The sequence below is a fragment of the Cryptomeria japonica genome, chromosome 5, assembly GCF_030272615.1.
Source record: "Cryptomeria japonica chromosome 5, Sugi_1.0, whole genome shotgun sequence".
In the NCBI taxonomy this organism is placed as follows: Eukaryota; Viridiplantae; Streptophyta; class Pinopsida; order Cupressales; family Cupressaceae; genus Cryptomeria; species Cryptomeria japonica.
Genome location: NC_081409.1, coordinates 844,081,554 through 844,097,869, shown reverse-complemented (window position 1 = coordinate 844,097,869; position 16,316 = coordinate 844,081,554). Strand labels below are relative to the sequence as shown.

The 16,316-nt window shown below is 34.8% G+C and overlaps 1 protein-coding gene across 1 annotated transcript; it reads left to right on the top strand.

Moving 5' to 3' along the window:
• On the top strand, positions 1–2,109 carry LOC131042019 (probable LRR receptor-like serine/threonine-protein kinase At3g47570). The gene is made up of 2 exons (XM_057975306.2): positions 1–1,019; positions 1,108–2,109. Exons 1-2 carry the CDS (start codon positions 143–145, stop codon positions 1,542–1,544), a joined length of 1,314 nt encoding a protein of 437 aa, XP_057831289.2. The 5' UTR covers positions 1–142; the 3' UTR covers positions 1,545–2,109.
• Positions 2,110–16,316: the final 14,207 nt, after the last annotated feature.

The window sequence follows — 16,316 nt, the reverse complement described above, 5'->3', positions numbered from 1 at the left end:
AGATATATCTGGAAATTGACTCACTGGTGTCATTCCATATTCTCTAGGAGACTGCAAAGCATTAGAACATCTAAATCTCTCCCACAACGCCTTTGTAGGTCCAATACCAAATTCACTATCCAAATTAAAAAATCTCCAAGAAATGGATCTTTCTTTCAATAATTTTTCAGGGCAGATTCCAGAAGCAGGTTTATTTCCAAATAGAACTGTTGCAACACTGTTAATGGGGAATCCTGGCCTATGTAGCCCGAAAAAATATTCATTGTCTTCATGCCCAAATCAAACTGAGGAAAAACAGTCCCTGCTCAAAAAAATAGTCTTATCAGTTGTTGGAACCATTGTATTTGTATTATGCTGCTTCATTATAGGAATTGTTTGCAGGCATAAACATTCAGGGCAACTAACCCGTCCCTCAAGCTTTATTTTCCGAAGGCTCAACTATCAAAAATTTCCTTATCAAGATCTTGTCATTGCCACGTCTGGATTTGATGAGTCAAACTTGCTAGGAGTGGGCAACTTCGGATCTGTCTACAAAGGCATCTTGAAGGATGGTAGGGTAATTGCCATCAAGACTCTTAATTTGCAAAATGAAGAAGCTCTTAAGAGTTTTAAGAGAGAGTGCAAATTGTTAGGGAGAATTCGGCACCATAACCTCATCAGAATCATAAGTGCATTTTTCTACGCTGATTTGAAAGGTTTGGTTCTTGAATTTGCTTGTAATGGGAGCTTGGAGAAACATTTGCACCCTGACAGAGATGATCAGGGCTTTTATAAATTGGGATTGAGAGAGTGTGTGAACATTGCTGTAGATGTAGCACATGGCATGGAATATTTACATCATGATTGTCCTCTACAAATTGTGCACTGTGATTTAAAACCTAGCAATGTGCTCTTGGATGCCAACATGACAGCCCTTGTGACTGATTTTGGCATATCTCGTTTAACTACTACAAATTCCATAGACTCAGTGAGTACAACAACATTTGCACTCAAAGGATCCATTGGATATATTGCTCCAGGTAAATTCTTTTTGTTTTTTCTTTATATTTGAAATTATCATTTACTTCATTAGCTTTTTAATAATTTAATGAATAAAATTGATTGCAGAGTATGGGTTGGGTGGGAGTGTTTCTACAAAGGGAGATGTTTACAGTTATGGGATTCTGATATTAGAGATGGTTACAAGGAAGAGGCCAAGTGATGACATATTTGTGGGAGACATGAATTTGCAAAAGTGGGCGAGGTTGGCTTTTCCAGAAAGATTGGCAGATATTGTAGATAGTGAGCTATTGAAAGATGTGAATGAAAACACGGAAGACAATAGATGTCTTCTTTTTTTTATTCATGTTGGTTTGCTTTGTACCGCTGAATCACCAAGAGAGCGACCTTCCATAAGAGATGTAGCCAATGTCTTGGAAAACCTCAAGACGTCTTTCATGGGAGCTACAGCTGCTTCTAATTTGACATCTACCATATCAGACCTCCTGCGGAATACCAATCCCACAGAAGCATTGGCATCTGATAGTCAAAGTTCTACATTTTAGATGTTTATAACTCCGATTAAGAAGTTTTAGTCCTTTATGTTTTTACTTTCAAGTTTTACTTCCATCACAAGCTAGTTTTCTTTCCTGTCAAATCCAGATGGAGTTATGTTCTAGTTCTTTGAGCTTGTAAAATGTTCCAATTCATGTGTTTGCACTTTGAGAAATTGTGATGTTGTCAATACAAACTTATTGGAACAATGCAAACTGTGTAACACGTCCTATTTATACTTTATTCTCCAAATATACTTTATTCTCCAAGCTCCAAAACATGAACAAAGAAAAGCTAAATTATTATTGCAGTCGTGTAATGTTTGTGGGCAGTGGAAGATGTAATGTAATATTCTTAGTTGTTTCTGAGTTCAGTACAGAAGGAACTCCCAGACTGTAAAAACATCCCAGCTTAAAGAGCGCAAACTAAGTCCTTTGGTTCTGTGAGTTTGCTTTCCATTATTAATAAATGAATGGGAGCTTTGGAATAGGATATGGGCATCCATCAAAGCATTCAGAAAGGGGAATTTTTATCAGATGTTATAGTTGTAAGTGCTCTAATAGACATGTATGTAAAATGTGGAAGGTTTTTTTATGGATATCTTGATAGTTTTTTCAAGGTTTTTTAATTCATATAATAGAATTTTCCGATATAACAGACAGTACAGAATTAATGGATAATGATTTTCATTTTCTGCTAAACCCCCAACATCATGATTGCTGTATGGTAATTTCCGCTGTATACTTTTACTTATGTTGAATATTGAGTGGTGGGTGATCAACTGCCCTTGCCTCTGCATCGGGATTTCGAACTAGAAATGGAACCTCTGCAACTAAAGAGAGTGTATGCTCTATCTAGATATTACCCCATCAAAGTGGTATTGTGAAGATAATAAAAGCATTTTATTATGTAATATTTCAATGTGTTCAACATATGTTATCTTGTAGATTCATTGAGGTGGTATCTAAGCTATTTTTAAGGCAATATCTATATTTAGTTTTATTAATTTAGGATTATCTTTAAATATCCATTATAAGCTCCCACTCCTCACTATAGGGATCTTGGTAAGTAAAAATGTGTTACAATTATAGTTGAATTAAATCTATTACCCATGTTTTTACCAAAAATTCCTCTTCAAATATATTTTTGTTCATTTTAGGTTACAAACCTTATGTTAAGGGTTTTCAAATATCCTTAGAAGAGTTGACCTTCTTTCCTTAGATAGATTTCCCACAAAAGGTATAGTGAAGTGATGACTCTTTTAGTTGCTTTACTTAGGCAGCATATAACCTTTTAATGCAATAGGAAAACCAAGAAAAGTTCAATAAACTTAAAGGTTCTCTCTCCTAACTCTACTATTAAATGAACCAGCTACTCTAAGTGTAAGCAAAAACTAATCTTCCACTCCTAAAAGAAGTTCTTAGTAGCCTAATTAGTGTGATCTCCTTGTCCCCTTAAACTAGGATTTCTTAAATTATATATAGATCTTACTAGATTTTTTTTGGCAAGAATGATGACTATTTTATAGTTTATCAAGTTCCATAGGACCAAAATTTGTCCATTACCTCTTCTTACTTAAAGAAACAAGCCTTCTAATAGTTTGAATGGTTGGATGGGACTCTCATTTCTCACCTAGTTTTAGTTTTATAAGGAATCATTAATTCATTGTGGTCCTAATTCAAATGATAACTTTGCTGGTTTACTTACTAATGTTGGCAAAATGGTCAGCGCTCCCCTCAGAATTCATGACAAGGGACTAACCACATCCCGTGCGATCCATATCTCTACAGTTTGTATCGGGCATTGATAGATCGGTCTTTTGACGCAATGACAAACTGGGCCAATAAATGGTATCAGAGCATTGGGTCACGGGTTTGAATACCTTTGAGTAACACTAAGTGGGAGATTGTTAGCAAAATGGTCAGCACTACCCTTGGGATTCGTGACAAGGGACTAACCACCTCTCGTGTGATCCATATCTCTATAGTTTATATCGGGCATTGATAGATCGGTCTATTGACGCAATGACAAACTGGGCCAACAACTAATTGATGAATTTGTTCAAGGTTACCTAGTAAAAATATCAAAATATGTTTAAGAAACTAAAACTTTACAATATTGGTTTGGGATAATCCTTTTTCTAGTTATTTCATGAATGGACTCAAAGAGGATCTTTAGGAAGACATTATCATGTTTTATCCAAATGTTATCTTGAGATTTCTTATCCTTGGGAAGGCTTGTAGAGGATAAATTTACATCCTAGTGTAAACTATGTACTTCTAACTTTTCTTTAAAATCAAGAAAAGAGGAATTCAATTAAGGTATTAAAAGTATCATAATTCATAGGCTTTGTTAGAAGATATTTCAATAATGGGCTAAAGGCCTATTTTACAATTTTGATCAACCATGGAAAAAGAGTCACAAGTGTTGAGAGAAATGCTAGTATTACATCAAATATTGCCCAACAATTTTGAATAAATTTCAAATGCTAAAGAAGAATTGGATTCCCTTGAGTAACAATCAATGCTTAAGTCTCATAATTTTATTCATGTCTTGGTTGTGTTCTATTTCTCCCAAATTATTATGGTCATTGATCATATCAAAAGGAAAAATCTAGTGGCCTAAATAAATAGTGGTACAACAATCAAAATATTATCAAATAAAAAATGTCAAACTAGCTACTTTGTTATGTGCAAACTTGTTGTAATTTTTAATTATGATGACCAATCTAGAACAATATCCTATGTATTCACACATGTCATAATCTTAGAATTACCTTGGGGATTATCAATTGACCACTAATATGTTTTGTCTTTCCTTGGGTAGTGTAGATGTGGTATTAGGTGTGTGATGATAAAAATCTTTAGCTCCAATCAGTTATGATAATTATTACTCCCATTTTTGTTAAAATTTCACTATAATAGCTAAGAATTTATATATTATATGTAATGAAGGTAGGATAAGATTAGATGGTCAAATACCATCATATGGAAACAATATTGAAGAGAGGGAGTTTTGTTATTTTATTCCAATGTCATTTTGTTGAGGTTCAACATACTTTTTCTTCTCCTTTGCCAAATTTATAATGGCTTCTTGATAAGTCTCAACTAGTTATGAAGGAATCCAAAGGCTTACCCCCTCCAATGTCGCATGACCATTCCATTCCTCTCATTCTAGGAAGCCATCTTCTTTGTACTCTTTTGAAAAAAATAGTGAAATCTATAAATAGTCAAGCAACTCCATCAGGAAGGTAGCATTCACCCTAGTGATAATCCTTACTCCTTTTTAATGATTATGGTCACTAAGAAATATGGGGATTGGTACATGTGCCTAATTTTTGTGAACTCAATAAATTAACCATGAAGGATAATTTTCTTATCACTTTTTATTGATGATTTGTTAAATGACCTTTTAGGAGCTTGATTTTTTACTAAGTTGGATATTTATTCAAGCTATCACTAAATTTAGGTAAGAAGACGACATTCCTAAAATTGACTTTTGGACTTAGAATGGACATTATGAAGTTTTAGTCATGCCCTACATCTTATTCAATGCCCCCTATACATTTAGAGCCTCATAAATATAATATTTAATTACTACTTTTATAAACTAATTTGGGGTTTCTTTGATAGTATTCTCATCTATAATAGGAAAAGAAGTAATTATCTTTGTCATGTGGATATAACTCTCAAGATCTTGTAGGATCATCTTTCTTTTAAAAGCACTCTAAGTGTACATTTTGAGTTCAACTGATAGATTTTTTGGGCTATATCATTTCACAATTAGATATTAAGGTTCACCTGAAGAAAATTTTAAGACAAGAATGAGCATGGCTTAAACATCTGAAAATCTTGCATGATTTGATAGGCTTGATAATGTGCTATTAAAATTTATACATAATTATCATAACATTTTTGCACCATTAAATAATTTCCTCAAAATGAACTCTTTGAATTGGTCTAAATCAGTAGAGGTGGCACTTAATGTACTAAAAAATTCCATGAGTTCCGCTCTATTTAAAGTCCTATATTTTTAAGAAACCCTTCACGTTGGAGTATAATATGTTTGGAATGGGCATAGGTGTAATATTGTTGCAAGATGATTGGCATCCGAGCGATTTGACAGTCACGGCATGCAATGATTGTGGTTAGTTTGCAGGCCTCAGAAATTTCAAAGCAAAAGCAACTGAATTGTTTGACAACATACAAAATGTGGAACCACAGACAAAGAATGTGTTCACGCGAACTGTTTGATAGAGATTTCCAATAAATGTGTTTCTCTATTAATCTATTCGAAATGTGGAAGGACAGAGGAGGCATTTGAACTGTTTAACGAAATGTCTCAAACAGATATCTCATGGAGTGTAATGATGCACAAAGTAGAGTTGTTGAATTTCGTAAAGCCAAACTCCACAGTGACTTTCACCTATAGCAATACATGCTAAGTGTGGAAGCGTAGAAAAGTTTGAAAGAAAGTAACTTAAAGAAATATGGTTTCATGGGAGCAGCGAAAAAATCAGCCAAAGAACATTCTGTTTTATTTTGTTTGATAGAATACCTCAAAGAGATTTCATCTCAGGAATGCAACGACTGCATGATTTGCAGAAAATGGAATTGTTAGCACGGCTTTGAAAACTTTAAAGCAAGTGCAATTGGCTGGTGTAAAACCAAATTTCATATTTTTCTTTGTGCGCAGCAAGTGAAATTCTGTCGAATGTATTTGTGATTACGCTACTGAACATGCATGCTAACTGTTTGTTAGAATGCCTCAGCAGATTTCATGACCGGAAATGAAATGATATGATTGCAGATTACGCACTAAATGTACTTTGGTGAAAAGGTTTTAGAAACTTCACGAAAATTCAACTGGCATCGGTAAAGGCGAATTCTACAACCTTTGACCAAGTGCCTCAACTAAAGGAATGAAAAGAAACTATTGCAGTACGTGGACAAAATGGATTTCGTGAATCGGCTTTATAAAACATTCAAGCAAATCCGACAACCATTGCCAACAGGTTTGCAACAGGTATGGACGTTCATCAAAGCATATCAGTGGGGAGATTTCTGTCGTATATTATAGTTGGAAATGCACAGAAAGATACGCATGCAAAGCAGAAATATGACTTCATGGGCTGTTATAGTAGCAGGAAATGTGTAAAACAAAATCAGTATAAGGCTTTGGGAACTTTCAAGCAAATACAATTGTGTATACATGTTTTCTTGGCGGCTACAAATCACATATGAATAGCCCATAAAAATGGGCAAAGCATATGAACTACTCGACATAATGCAGCTATCGCACCTGTGTCGAATGGGAGTTTTGGGAACGTTCTTTTATACCAAAATGGAGCCGAATATCCATCGAAGCACAAGTGATAGAGCAATTTTGTCACAAGAGCTCTATCTTGACAATTTCATTAATAAAAAGATGGGTATGGTTTTAAGAGAAAAACAAAGTTTATATTGAAATGCTCTACAAAAGAGATACTTAGCGGAAGTTGCAAAGTCTTTAGGATATATATACATATATAATGAAAATGTAAGGTACAGAAGGATCATTTGAGTGTTATTATATAACTTTTTGAAATATTACTTTTTTTTCATATTTCATTGAGGTTAATGAGGGTAGAGGTGATGATTTGAAATTTCACAAGTTTTACAAGAACCTATTAATAAGGCTAAGAAATATAGTATGAGAAGCCTAAGATGTCATGGAAGAGAATTACATTTGTGAATGCATGGGAAAGGTGAATGGTAAATTTTAGATATTATTTAACTTGATGTCGATCAATCTAGACTACAACCAAGTGTATATATTTAGAGAGAAATTATTTACATCTTGTGAATGCAGTTTCAGGGCCTCTAATATGCATGTATTGTTAGATATGGTGGTGTTGTTCCACTATGCATCTTAAATTCACAAATTCAATACATTTTTTAGAGACATTAATGGAGGTAAGGAGTACTTGGATGATGATTCACATTTAGACATTGTTGGTCGAGGTAAAGTTAGAATCGGGTTTTCTAATAGAATAAAAAGGATTAATGGTGTGCTGCATATCCTTGGTTTAAAATGAAATTTGTTATTTGTGAACAAACTGATAGATGCGAGTGCATAGGTAGTCTTTTCTGAAGAAGGATGTAAGATGATTAAGGGTGTAATGGTAATTGTTAGAGGTGTCTGGTTCGGTACTTTATATAAGCTAGATACATACATTGTTGAGTGTAATAGCACTCCTGTAAAAAGTAAATCTATGGAAGATTTAAGGGTTTCACCTTCAATAGATGGAAATGGCTTTTGGGTACCTAAGGGTGCTTTTTCTTCTGAAGCAAAGTTACTTGTAGAGAAGACTATGTTATGGCACCAGAAGCTTGGCCACATTAGAGAAAAGGGTCTAAAGACCTTGAAAAATAAAAACCTTGTTGAAGGTTTGAATGATTGTAATCTTGACTTTGATTTCTATGAGCATTGCATTTATGAAAAAAAAAACCATGTTTAGTTTTACTCGAGTTCTCATTAAACTTGTGGTGTTTTGGATCTTAATCATTTTGATGTGTTTGGTCCTGTAGATGTTCCTTCAATTCGAAAATCCACATATTATGTTTCATTTATTGATGATTTTAGTAGAAGGACATGGTTATATTTTCTTAAGACTAAATCTGAAATTTTCAGTTGATTTAAAGAATTTAAAGCAATGGTTGAGTTGCAGGCTAGAAGGAAAATTAAATGTTTAAGGATTGATAATGGTGGTGAATTTTTCTCTAATAATTTTGATAGATTTTATAAAGTGTGTCATTAATAGACAATAGACAACTTTGTATTTTCCACAATAGAATAGAGTTGTAGAAACAATGAACAAGACATTGATGGAGAAGGTTAAGAGTATGCTAAGTGGTGCTAGTCTAGAATAAAAATTTTGGGTTGAAGTTGTTGCCACTTCTTGCTACTTGATTAACAAGTCTCCTACATCATTTCTTGTTGATAAAACACCTATGGAAACATGGTTGGGTCACAAGCCTTCATCGAGATATCTTAGAGTTTTTGGTTGCGAGGCATATGCACATGTGCCAAAGGAGAAGCGAACAAAGTTGGAGAACAAGGTTATGAAATGTATCTTCATCGGGCATAGCTATGGTGTGAAAGGATACAACCTTTGGGATCCTATTGCACAAAAGATAATTCATAGTAAAAGTGTCATTTTTAGAGAAATTAAGTCTCCTTTTGTTACATTACAGCCAAATCAAACTAAAAAGGAAGATGTGATTAAGTTTCCTTCTACACCTGAAAGAGTTGAATCAAGACCCCTGGATAGGAAAGAAGACGAGGAGAGCTCGTCCAACTCTGAATCTTCAGAAGAGGAGGAAGAACCTCCAACTCAGCTTGTTTGAAGGTCTAGAAGATATAGACAACCACTTAAAAGGTATTCACCTGATGATTGGAGATGTAATTTTGCTTTGAATACTAATGTGGATGAACAGAAATCTGTAGAAGAGGCATTAGGTATGAATGATGCATAATCCTAGAAGATTGATATGGGAGAAGAAATGGCAGCTTTGAAAAAGAATGATACATGGGATCTTGTACCATTGCCGGAAGGACAAAAGCCTGTTGGTTGTAAATGAGTGTTCAAGAAAAATATTGTTTTAGATGGAAACATTCAGAAGTATAAAGTGAGGTTGGTTGCAAAAGGCTACTTCAAGGTTGAGGGTGTTGATTATGGTGATATATTTTCTCCTATTATCAAAATGACATCCATTCTATTTTTTCTTTCTATTGTTGCTACTTATGATTTAGAGGTTGAGCAAATGGATGTGAAAACTACTTTCCTTCATGGTGATTTGGAGGAGGATATTTATAGGACACAACCAGAGCACTATGTGGTGAAAGGTAAAAGTAATTTGGTCTATAAATTAAACAAATCCCTATATAGCCTCAAACAAAGTCCTAGAATGTGGTACCAGAAATTTGATACGTATGTGTTGAGTTTGGGATTTGAGCATTTTAAATCAGATCACTGTGTTTATTATAAAACTTACGGTGATAATTTTATGTACATTGAATTATATGTTGATGATATGTTATTCATTGGTAAAGGTAAAGGTATCATTTTAGAACTTAAGTCTTAGCTTGCTTCTAAATTTGAAATGAAAGATCTTGGTGGAGCAAAACACATTCTTGGGATGAAAATTAAAAGAGATAGAGTGAATAGAAAGCTATGGCTAGGCTAGAGTAAGTATGTAAATCCAGTGTTACAGAGGTTCAAACTGCAGGATTGTAGACCATAGTGCGTTCCTTTTACAGTTGGAATGAAATTATTTGCTATAGGTTGTCCCACATCCCCATTAGAGATGGAAGAAATGAGAAGAGTTCCTTACCAAAGTGTAGTTGGAAGTTTGATGTATGCTATGGTCTGTAGTAGACCAGACATTTCCCAAGTAGTGGGAGTTTTGTCCAGATATATGTCTAATCCTGTAGAGTTCACTGGGATGCAGTCAAAAGAGTCTTCAGATATTTGAAGGGTACCACTGAGTACTCTTTGTGTTATCATGGTAATTTAGTTGGAGACGTGATTTTTGTTGAAATTCATTGTTATGTGGATTCAAACTAGGCAGGTGATATTGATAGTACAAGATCCACTAGTGCTTATGTGTTTACTTTATTTGGTGGTGCAATTAGTTGGATGAGTAAGCAACAGGTTGTGGTTGCTTTGTCAACTACTAAAGAGGAGTATATTTCAACTACTCATTCTTCTAAAGAGGCCATTTGTCTTAAGAGGTTATGTTTAGACATTGGAATAAAATGAGTCATGCAGTTTATTGTGACAGTTAGAGTGCGATCTGCCTAGCAAAGAACCCAATATTTTATGGCCGAACCAAGCACATTGATGTTTATTATCATTTTGACAGAGATATGGTCGAAGATGGCAAGGTTAAATTGGTTAAGGTAGAAACTTTGATGAATGTTGTAGATTCTTTAACTAAGGCTGTGAGAATATAGAATTTCAAATGGTGGTTGATGTCTATGGGCCTCATGGCCCCTAGCAATTGATTCATTGTGTTGATACTCCCTTTTCTCTTGCAAGGTGTTTGACAAGTGGGAGATTTCCTAGGAAAATGGTGTCTCAAACTTGTATTTACATAAGGTTAGTATTTATAGTAAGTTTTTATTTGGGCATGAAATGGTGTGAAATTCTCCTTGAAGATTCTGGCTTTCTAGGTAAGCATTCTGGTAAAGCTACGTTGCAAGATCATAGCTAGTTTTGAAGATATTAAATTTTATGTTTTGGAGGGGTCCAATCATAGGTTTAAACTTGATTTTGAGGACTTTAGTGGCCCCAAAATACCTTGAAAAGTGGGTGTAAATGGTGTAATATTTCTAAGGCAACAGAGTGCTTCATGAGCTTTTCTGCACTTAAAAGGGTTCATCAATATGACACACGGTTCTCAAGTTATGACCTCTGGAAGCTTGTACTCCTAAAATAGGAAATATAAAATAAACCAGAAACATAAATGAGCTATAAAAAGGAGGGACACATGTCATGGGGCATCTAGAAGGGAGATAAGGTTGGCTACACCTTATTGGGCAGTTTTAGTCCATGGTTTTGTAATACCGTTTAACGATTTCTTTTATTGTATCTCCTATATACGAGGTGCATGAGATAGAGGTTGTGTGTAAGAGCCTTTTGGCTATTGAGTTACCTCTAAATCTTTGAATAGTGGTACTCCTGTGAAGATCTTTCCCTGCAAGTATATTGGAATCTGTTTTGATTGCGGAATAATATATTGGGTGGTTTTTGGAGTGTGGGGTTTTTCTCTCAAAAGGGTTTTCCCCATGTAAATAACTGTGTTATGGTTTGATTGTTATTATATCTATTTCTATTTTGTGTAACTATTGTAATGATCTAGAATTTTTTTGCATTATCCTCCTCTCAACATTAGTGTAGGAAGTTGTTTTGCTACTTTACTTCCTTACAAGTGGTATCAGAGCTTGATCACCTTTGAATTCAATTGTGGGTTGTTGGGTTTTTTGAACTAATCCAGATTTGAGTGGGAGCTTTTGCAGAAGACACTTTTTGATCTTGTTGTAGGAATTTTCAGATGGCAAGTTCATCAGGGAAAATAGAGGTGGAAGAATTTAATGAAATAAATTTTGAGATGTGAAAGCTAAAGATGGAAGATTTTTTAATAGATCGAGATCTATGGGATGTTGTTGATGTGAATGTCCAAAGACCCTTAGATCGTACCGCAACCGCTCAGTATGATGTTATGGACCAAAAAGCCAAGGGTCTAATTAAACTATGCTTGGTATACTTTGTTATGCTCAATGTTCATGAAAAAAACACTCCAAAGAAACTATGGGATAAGCTTGGTGAAATGTATCAAGCGAAATATTTATTAAATCAGATTTTCTTGAGAAAGAAATTGTATTACTTGAAGATGGAAGAGGGTGGATGAATTGCAGACCACCTGGAAGCATTCAATATGTTGGTGGCTCAATTAGTACATGTCGATGTTAAGATGAATGAAGAGGAGAAATGCTAGATCTTGCTTTTTTCTTTTCCTGATTTGTGGGATTCTCTTGTTATGGCTATCGGTAGTACTTCTATTATTTTGAACTCTGAAGATGTGGCTGGTGCCCTACTTGGTGAAGACATGTAGAGGAAGGTATCCCTCAGTTCGAAGGAATCCCTAACTATTTATGGAAGACCTAAGGAGAAAGGAAACAAGAATGAGAATCGTGATAAGTCCAAATTGAGAGGGAGATCAAAATCTCTTGGAAAGTCTAAAGTCATTTGCTGGAATGGCAGTAAACCAGGTCACATCCGTAAGGACTACAAAGAAGAAAAGAAAAAAAGAAGAAGATTGATTCTGATTACGAGTCAGAGAAGGAAGATGGTGATGCATTTATTACAGCTTTGGTGACTCATGCAGGTAATGATGTCTGGTTAATTGAATCAGGTGTATCTTTTCATATGACCACCAATAGAGATTGGTTTTATGAATATGAAGAATCTAATGGAGGTAAGGTGTATTGGGGTGATGATTCACATTTAGACATTGTTAGTCAAGGTAAAGTTAGAATCAGGTTTTCTGATAGTAGAATAAAAAGGATTAATGGTGTGCTGCATATTGATGGTTTAAAACAAAATCTATTATCTATGATCAAACTGATAGATCCGGGTGTACAGGTAGTCTTTTCTTAAGCAAGATGTAAGATGATTAAGGGTGCTATGGCAATTTCTAGAGGTGTTAGGTTCAACACTTTGTATAAACTAGATGCATACACTGTTGAGTATAATAGCACTTCTGTAAAAACTAAATATGTGGAAGATTTGAGGGTTTCACCTTTAGTAGATGGAAATAGATTTTGGGTACCTAAGGGTTCTGTTTCTTCTAAAGCAAATTTACTTGTAGAGAAGACTATGTTATGGCACCAGAGGCTTGGCCACATTGGAGAAAAGGGTCTAAGGACCTCAAAAAATAAAAACCCTATTGAAGGTTTGAATCATTGTAATCTTGACTTTGATTTCTGTGAGCATTACATTTATGGAAAACAAAACCGTGTTCAGGTTAATTGGAGTTCTCATAAAAATTGTGGTGTTTTGGATCTTTATCATTCTAATATGTTTGGTCTTGTATATGTTCCTTTGATGGGAAAATCCACCTGTTATGTTTCATTTATTGATGATTTTAGTAGGACATGGGTATATTTTCGAAAGAGTAAATTTGAAGTTTTCAGTCAATTTAAAGAAATTAAAGCAATGGTTGAGTTGTAGACTGGAAAGAAAATTAAATGTTTGAGGACTGATAATGGCACTGAATTTTGCTCTAATGATTTTGAAAGATTATGTAAAGAGTGTGGCATTAACAGACAAAAGACAACTCTATGTTCTCCACAACAAAATGGAGTTGTTGAAAGAATGAACGTGACATTGATGGAGAAGGATAGGAGTATGCTGAGTGGTGCTGGTCTAGAAGAAAATTTTTGGGCTAAAGTTGTTACTATTGCTTGTTACCTGATGAAACAGGTCTCCTATATCAGCTCTTGTTCATAAACCACCTATGGAAGCATGGTCGAGACACAAGCCTTCATTGAGACATCTTAGAATTTTTTTTTGTGAGGCATATGCACATGTGCCAAAGGAGAAGCGAAAAAAATTGGAGAAAAAGGTTGTGAAATGTATCTTCATCGACAATAGCTATAGTGTGAAAGGATACAAGCTTTGCGAGTATGTTGCACAAAAGGTAATTCATAGTAGAAGTGTTATTTTTAGAGAAATTAAGTCTCCTTCTGTTACATTGCAACCATAATAGACTAAAAATGAAGATGTGATTCACTTTCCTTCTACACCTAAAAGAGGTGAATTGAGAACCTTAGATAGGTAAGAAGTTGAGGAGAGCTCATCCAACTCTGAATCTTCAGATGAGGACGAAGAACCTCCAACTCAGCTCGTTCAAATGTCTACAAGACATAGACAACCACCTAAAAGGTATTCACCTGATGCTGGGAGATGTATTTTTTCTTTGAATACTAATATGGATTAACTAAAATATGTAGAAGAGGCATTAGGTATGAATGATGCAAAATCCTGGAAGATTGCTATGAGAGAAGAAATGGCAACTTTGGAAAAGAATAATACATGAGATCTTATACCATTTCCTGAAGGACGAAATCATGTTGGTTGTAAATTGGTGTTGAAGAAACAGATTGGTTCAAATAGAATCATTGAGAAGTATAAAGCAGGGTTGGTTCCAAAAGGCTACTCTCAAGTTGAGGGTGTTGATTATTGTGAGATATTTTATTCTATTGACAAAATGACATCCATTATATTTTTGCTTTCTATTGTTGTTGCTTATGATTTAAAGGTTGAGCAAATGGATGTGGAAACTTCTTTTCTTCATGGTGATTTAGAGGAGGATATTAATATGACACACCTAGAGCACTATGTGGTGAAATGTAAAAGTAATTTGGTCTGCAAATTAAAGAAATATATGTATGGCCTCAAACAGAGTCCTAGGATGTGGTACCAAAAATTGGATGCATATGTGTTGAGTTTGAGATTTGAGCATTCTAAATCAAATTACTATGTTTATTATAATGATGGTGATCATTTCCCATACATTGAATTGTATGTTGATCATATGTTATTCATTGGTAAATGAAAATGTATGATTTCAGAACTTAAGTCTCAGCTCGCTTCTAAATTTGAAATGAAAGGTTTTGGTGAGGTGAAACACATGCTTGGGATGGAAATTAAAAGAGATAGATTGAATAGAAAGCTATGGCTAGGATAGTGTAAGTATATAAATTCAGTTTTACAGAGGTTCAACATGCAGGATTGTAGACCATTGTCTGTTCTTTTTATAGTTGGAATGAAATTATCTGCTACAAATTGTCTTACATCCCCATTGGAGATTGAAGACATGAGAAGAGTGCCTTACTAAATGTACAGTTGGAATTTTGATGTATGCTATGGTCTGTACTAGACCACACATTTCTCAAGCAGTGGGAGTTTTGTCCAGATATATGCCTAATCCTGGTAGAGTTCTTTGGAATGCAGTCAAAAGAGTCTTCAGATATTTGAATTGTACCTCAGAGTATTCTTTGTGTTATCATGGTAATTCAATTGGAGGCATGATTTCCCTTGATATTCATGGTTATGTGGATTAGACTAGCAGGTGATATTGATAGTAGAAGATCCACCAGTGCTTATGTGTTTACTTTATTTAGTGGTGCAACTAGTTGGATGAGTAAGTGACAGGTTATGGTTGCTTTGTCCACAACTGAAGTAGAGTATATGACAGCTACTCATGTGTGTAAAGAGGCCATTTGTCTTAAGATATTGTTTAGACATTGGAATAAAACAAGGAGCCATGACAGTTTACTATGATAGTCATAGTACGATCTGCCTAGCTAAGAACTCGACATTTCATGCCCAGACCAAGCACATTGATGTTCAGTATCATTTTCTTAGAGATATGGTCGTATATAGTAGGGTGAAGCTGGTTAACATAGAAATTTTGATGAATTTTATAAATTCTTTAACTAAGGTTGTGAGCATAGAGAAATTCAGATGGTGCTCGAAGTCTATGGGCCTCATGGCCCCTAGAAATTGATTCATTGTGTTGATACTCCCTTTGCTCTTGCAAGGTGTTTGACAAGTGGGAGATTTGTTGGGAAAATGGTGTCTCAACCTTGCATTTACATAAGGTTACTATTTATAGTAATTTTTCATTTGGGCATGAAATGGTGCGAAATTTTCCTTGAAGCTTTTTGTTGGCTAGATAAGCATTTTGATAAATTTACATTGCAAGATGACAACTAGTTTTAAACTTATTAATTTTTTTTTTGTTTTGGAGGGGTCCAATGAAAGGTTTAAATTTTATTTTGAATACTTTAGAGGCTCTGAAATACCCTTAAAAGTGGGCGTAAATGGCGTAGAATTTACAAGGCAATATAGCACTTCCCGAGCTTTTCGACGCTTCAAATAGTTTGTTGATAGGACACATGGTTCTCAAGTTATGGCCTTCGGAAGTTTTTACTCTTGAAATAGGAAATATAAAATACATCGGACACATAAATGAGTTGTAAAAGGGAGGGACACACATCATAGGGCATCTAGAAGGGAGATAAGGTCAACTACACCTTGTTGGGTGGTTTCAACCCATGGTTTTGTAATACCATTTGACGGTTTCTTGTATTCTATCTCCTATATATGAGGTGCGTGAGATAGAGGTTGTGTGTAAGAGTCTTATGGCTATTTAGTTACCTTTAAATCTATG

Coding starts and splice junctions, on each gene's coding strand:
- LOC131042019 (XM_057975306.2), top strand. CDS start 143: ATGGATCTTTCTTTCAATAATTTTTCAGGGCAGATTCCAGAAGCAGGT. Junction 1,020..1,107: donor CATTGGATATATTGCTCCAG/GTAAATTCTTTT, acceptor AATTGATTGCAG/AGTATGGGTTGGGTGGGAGT.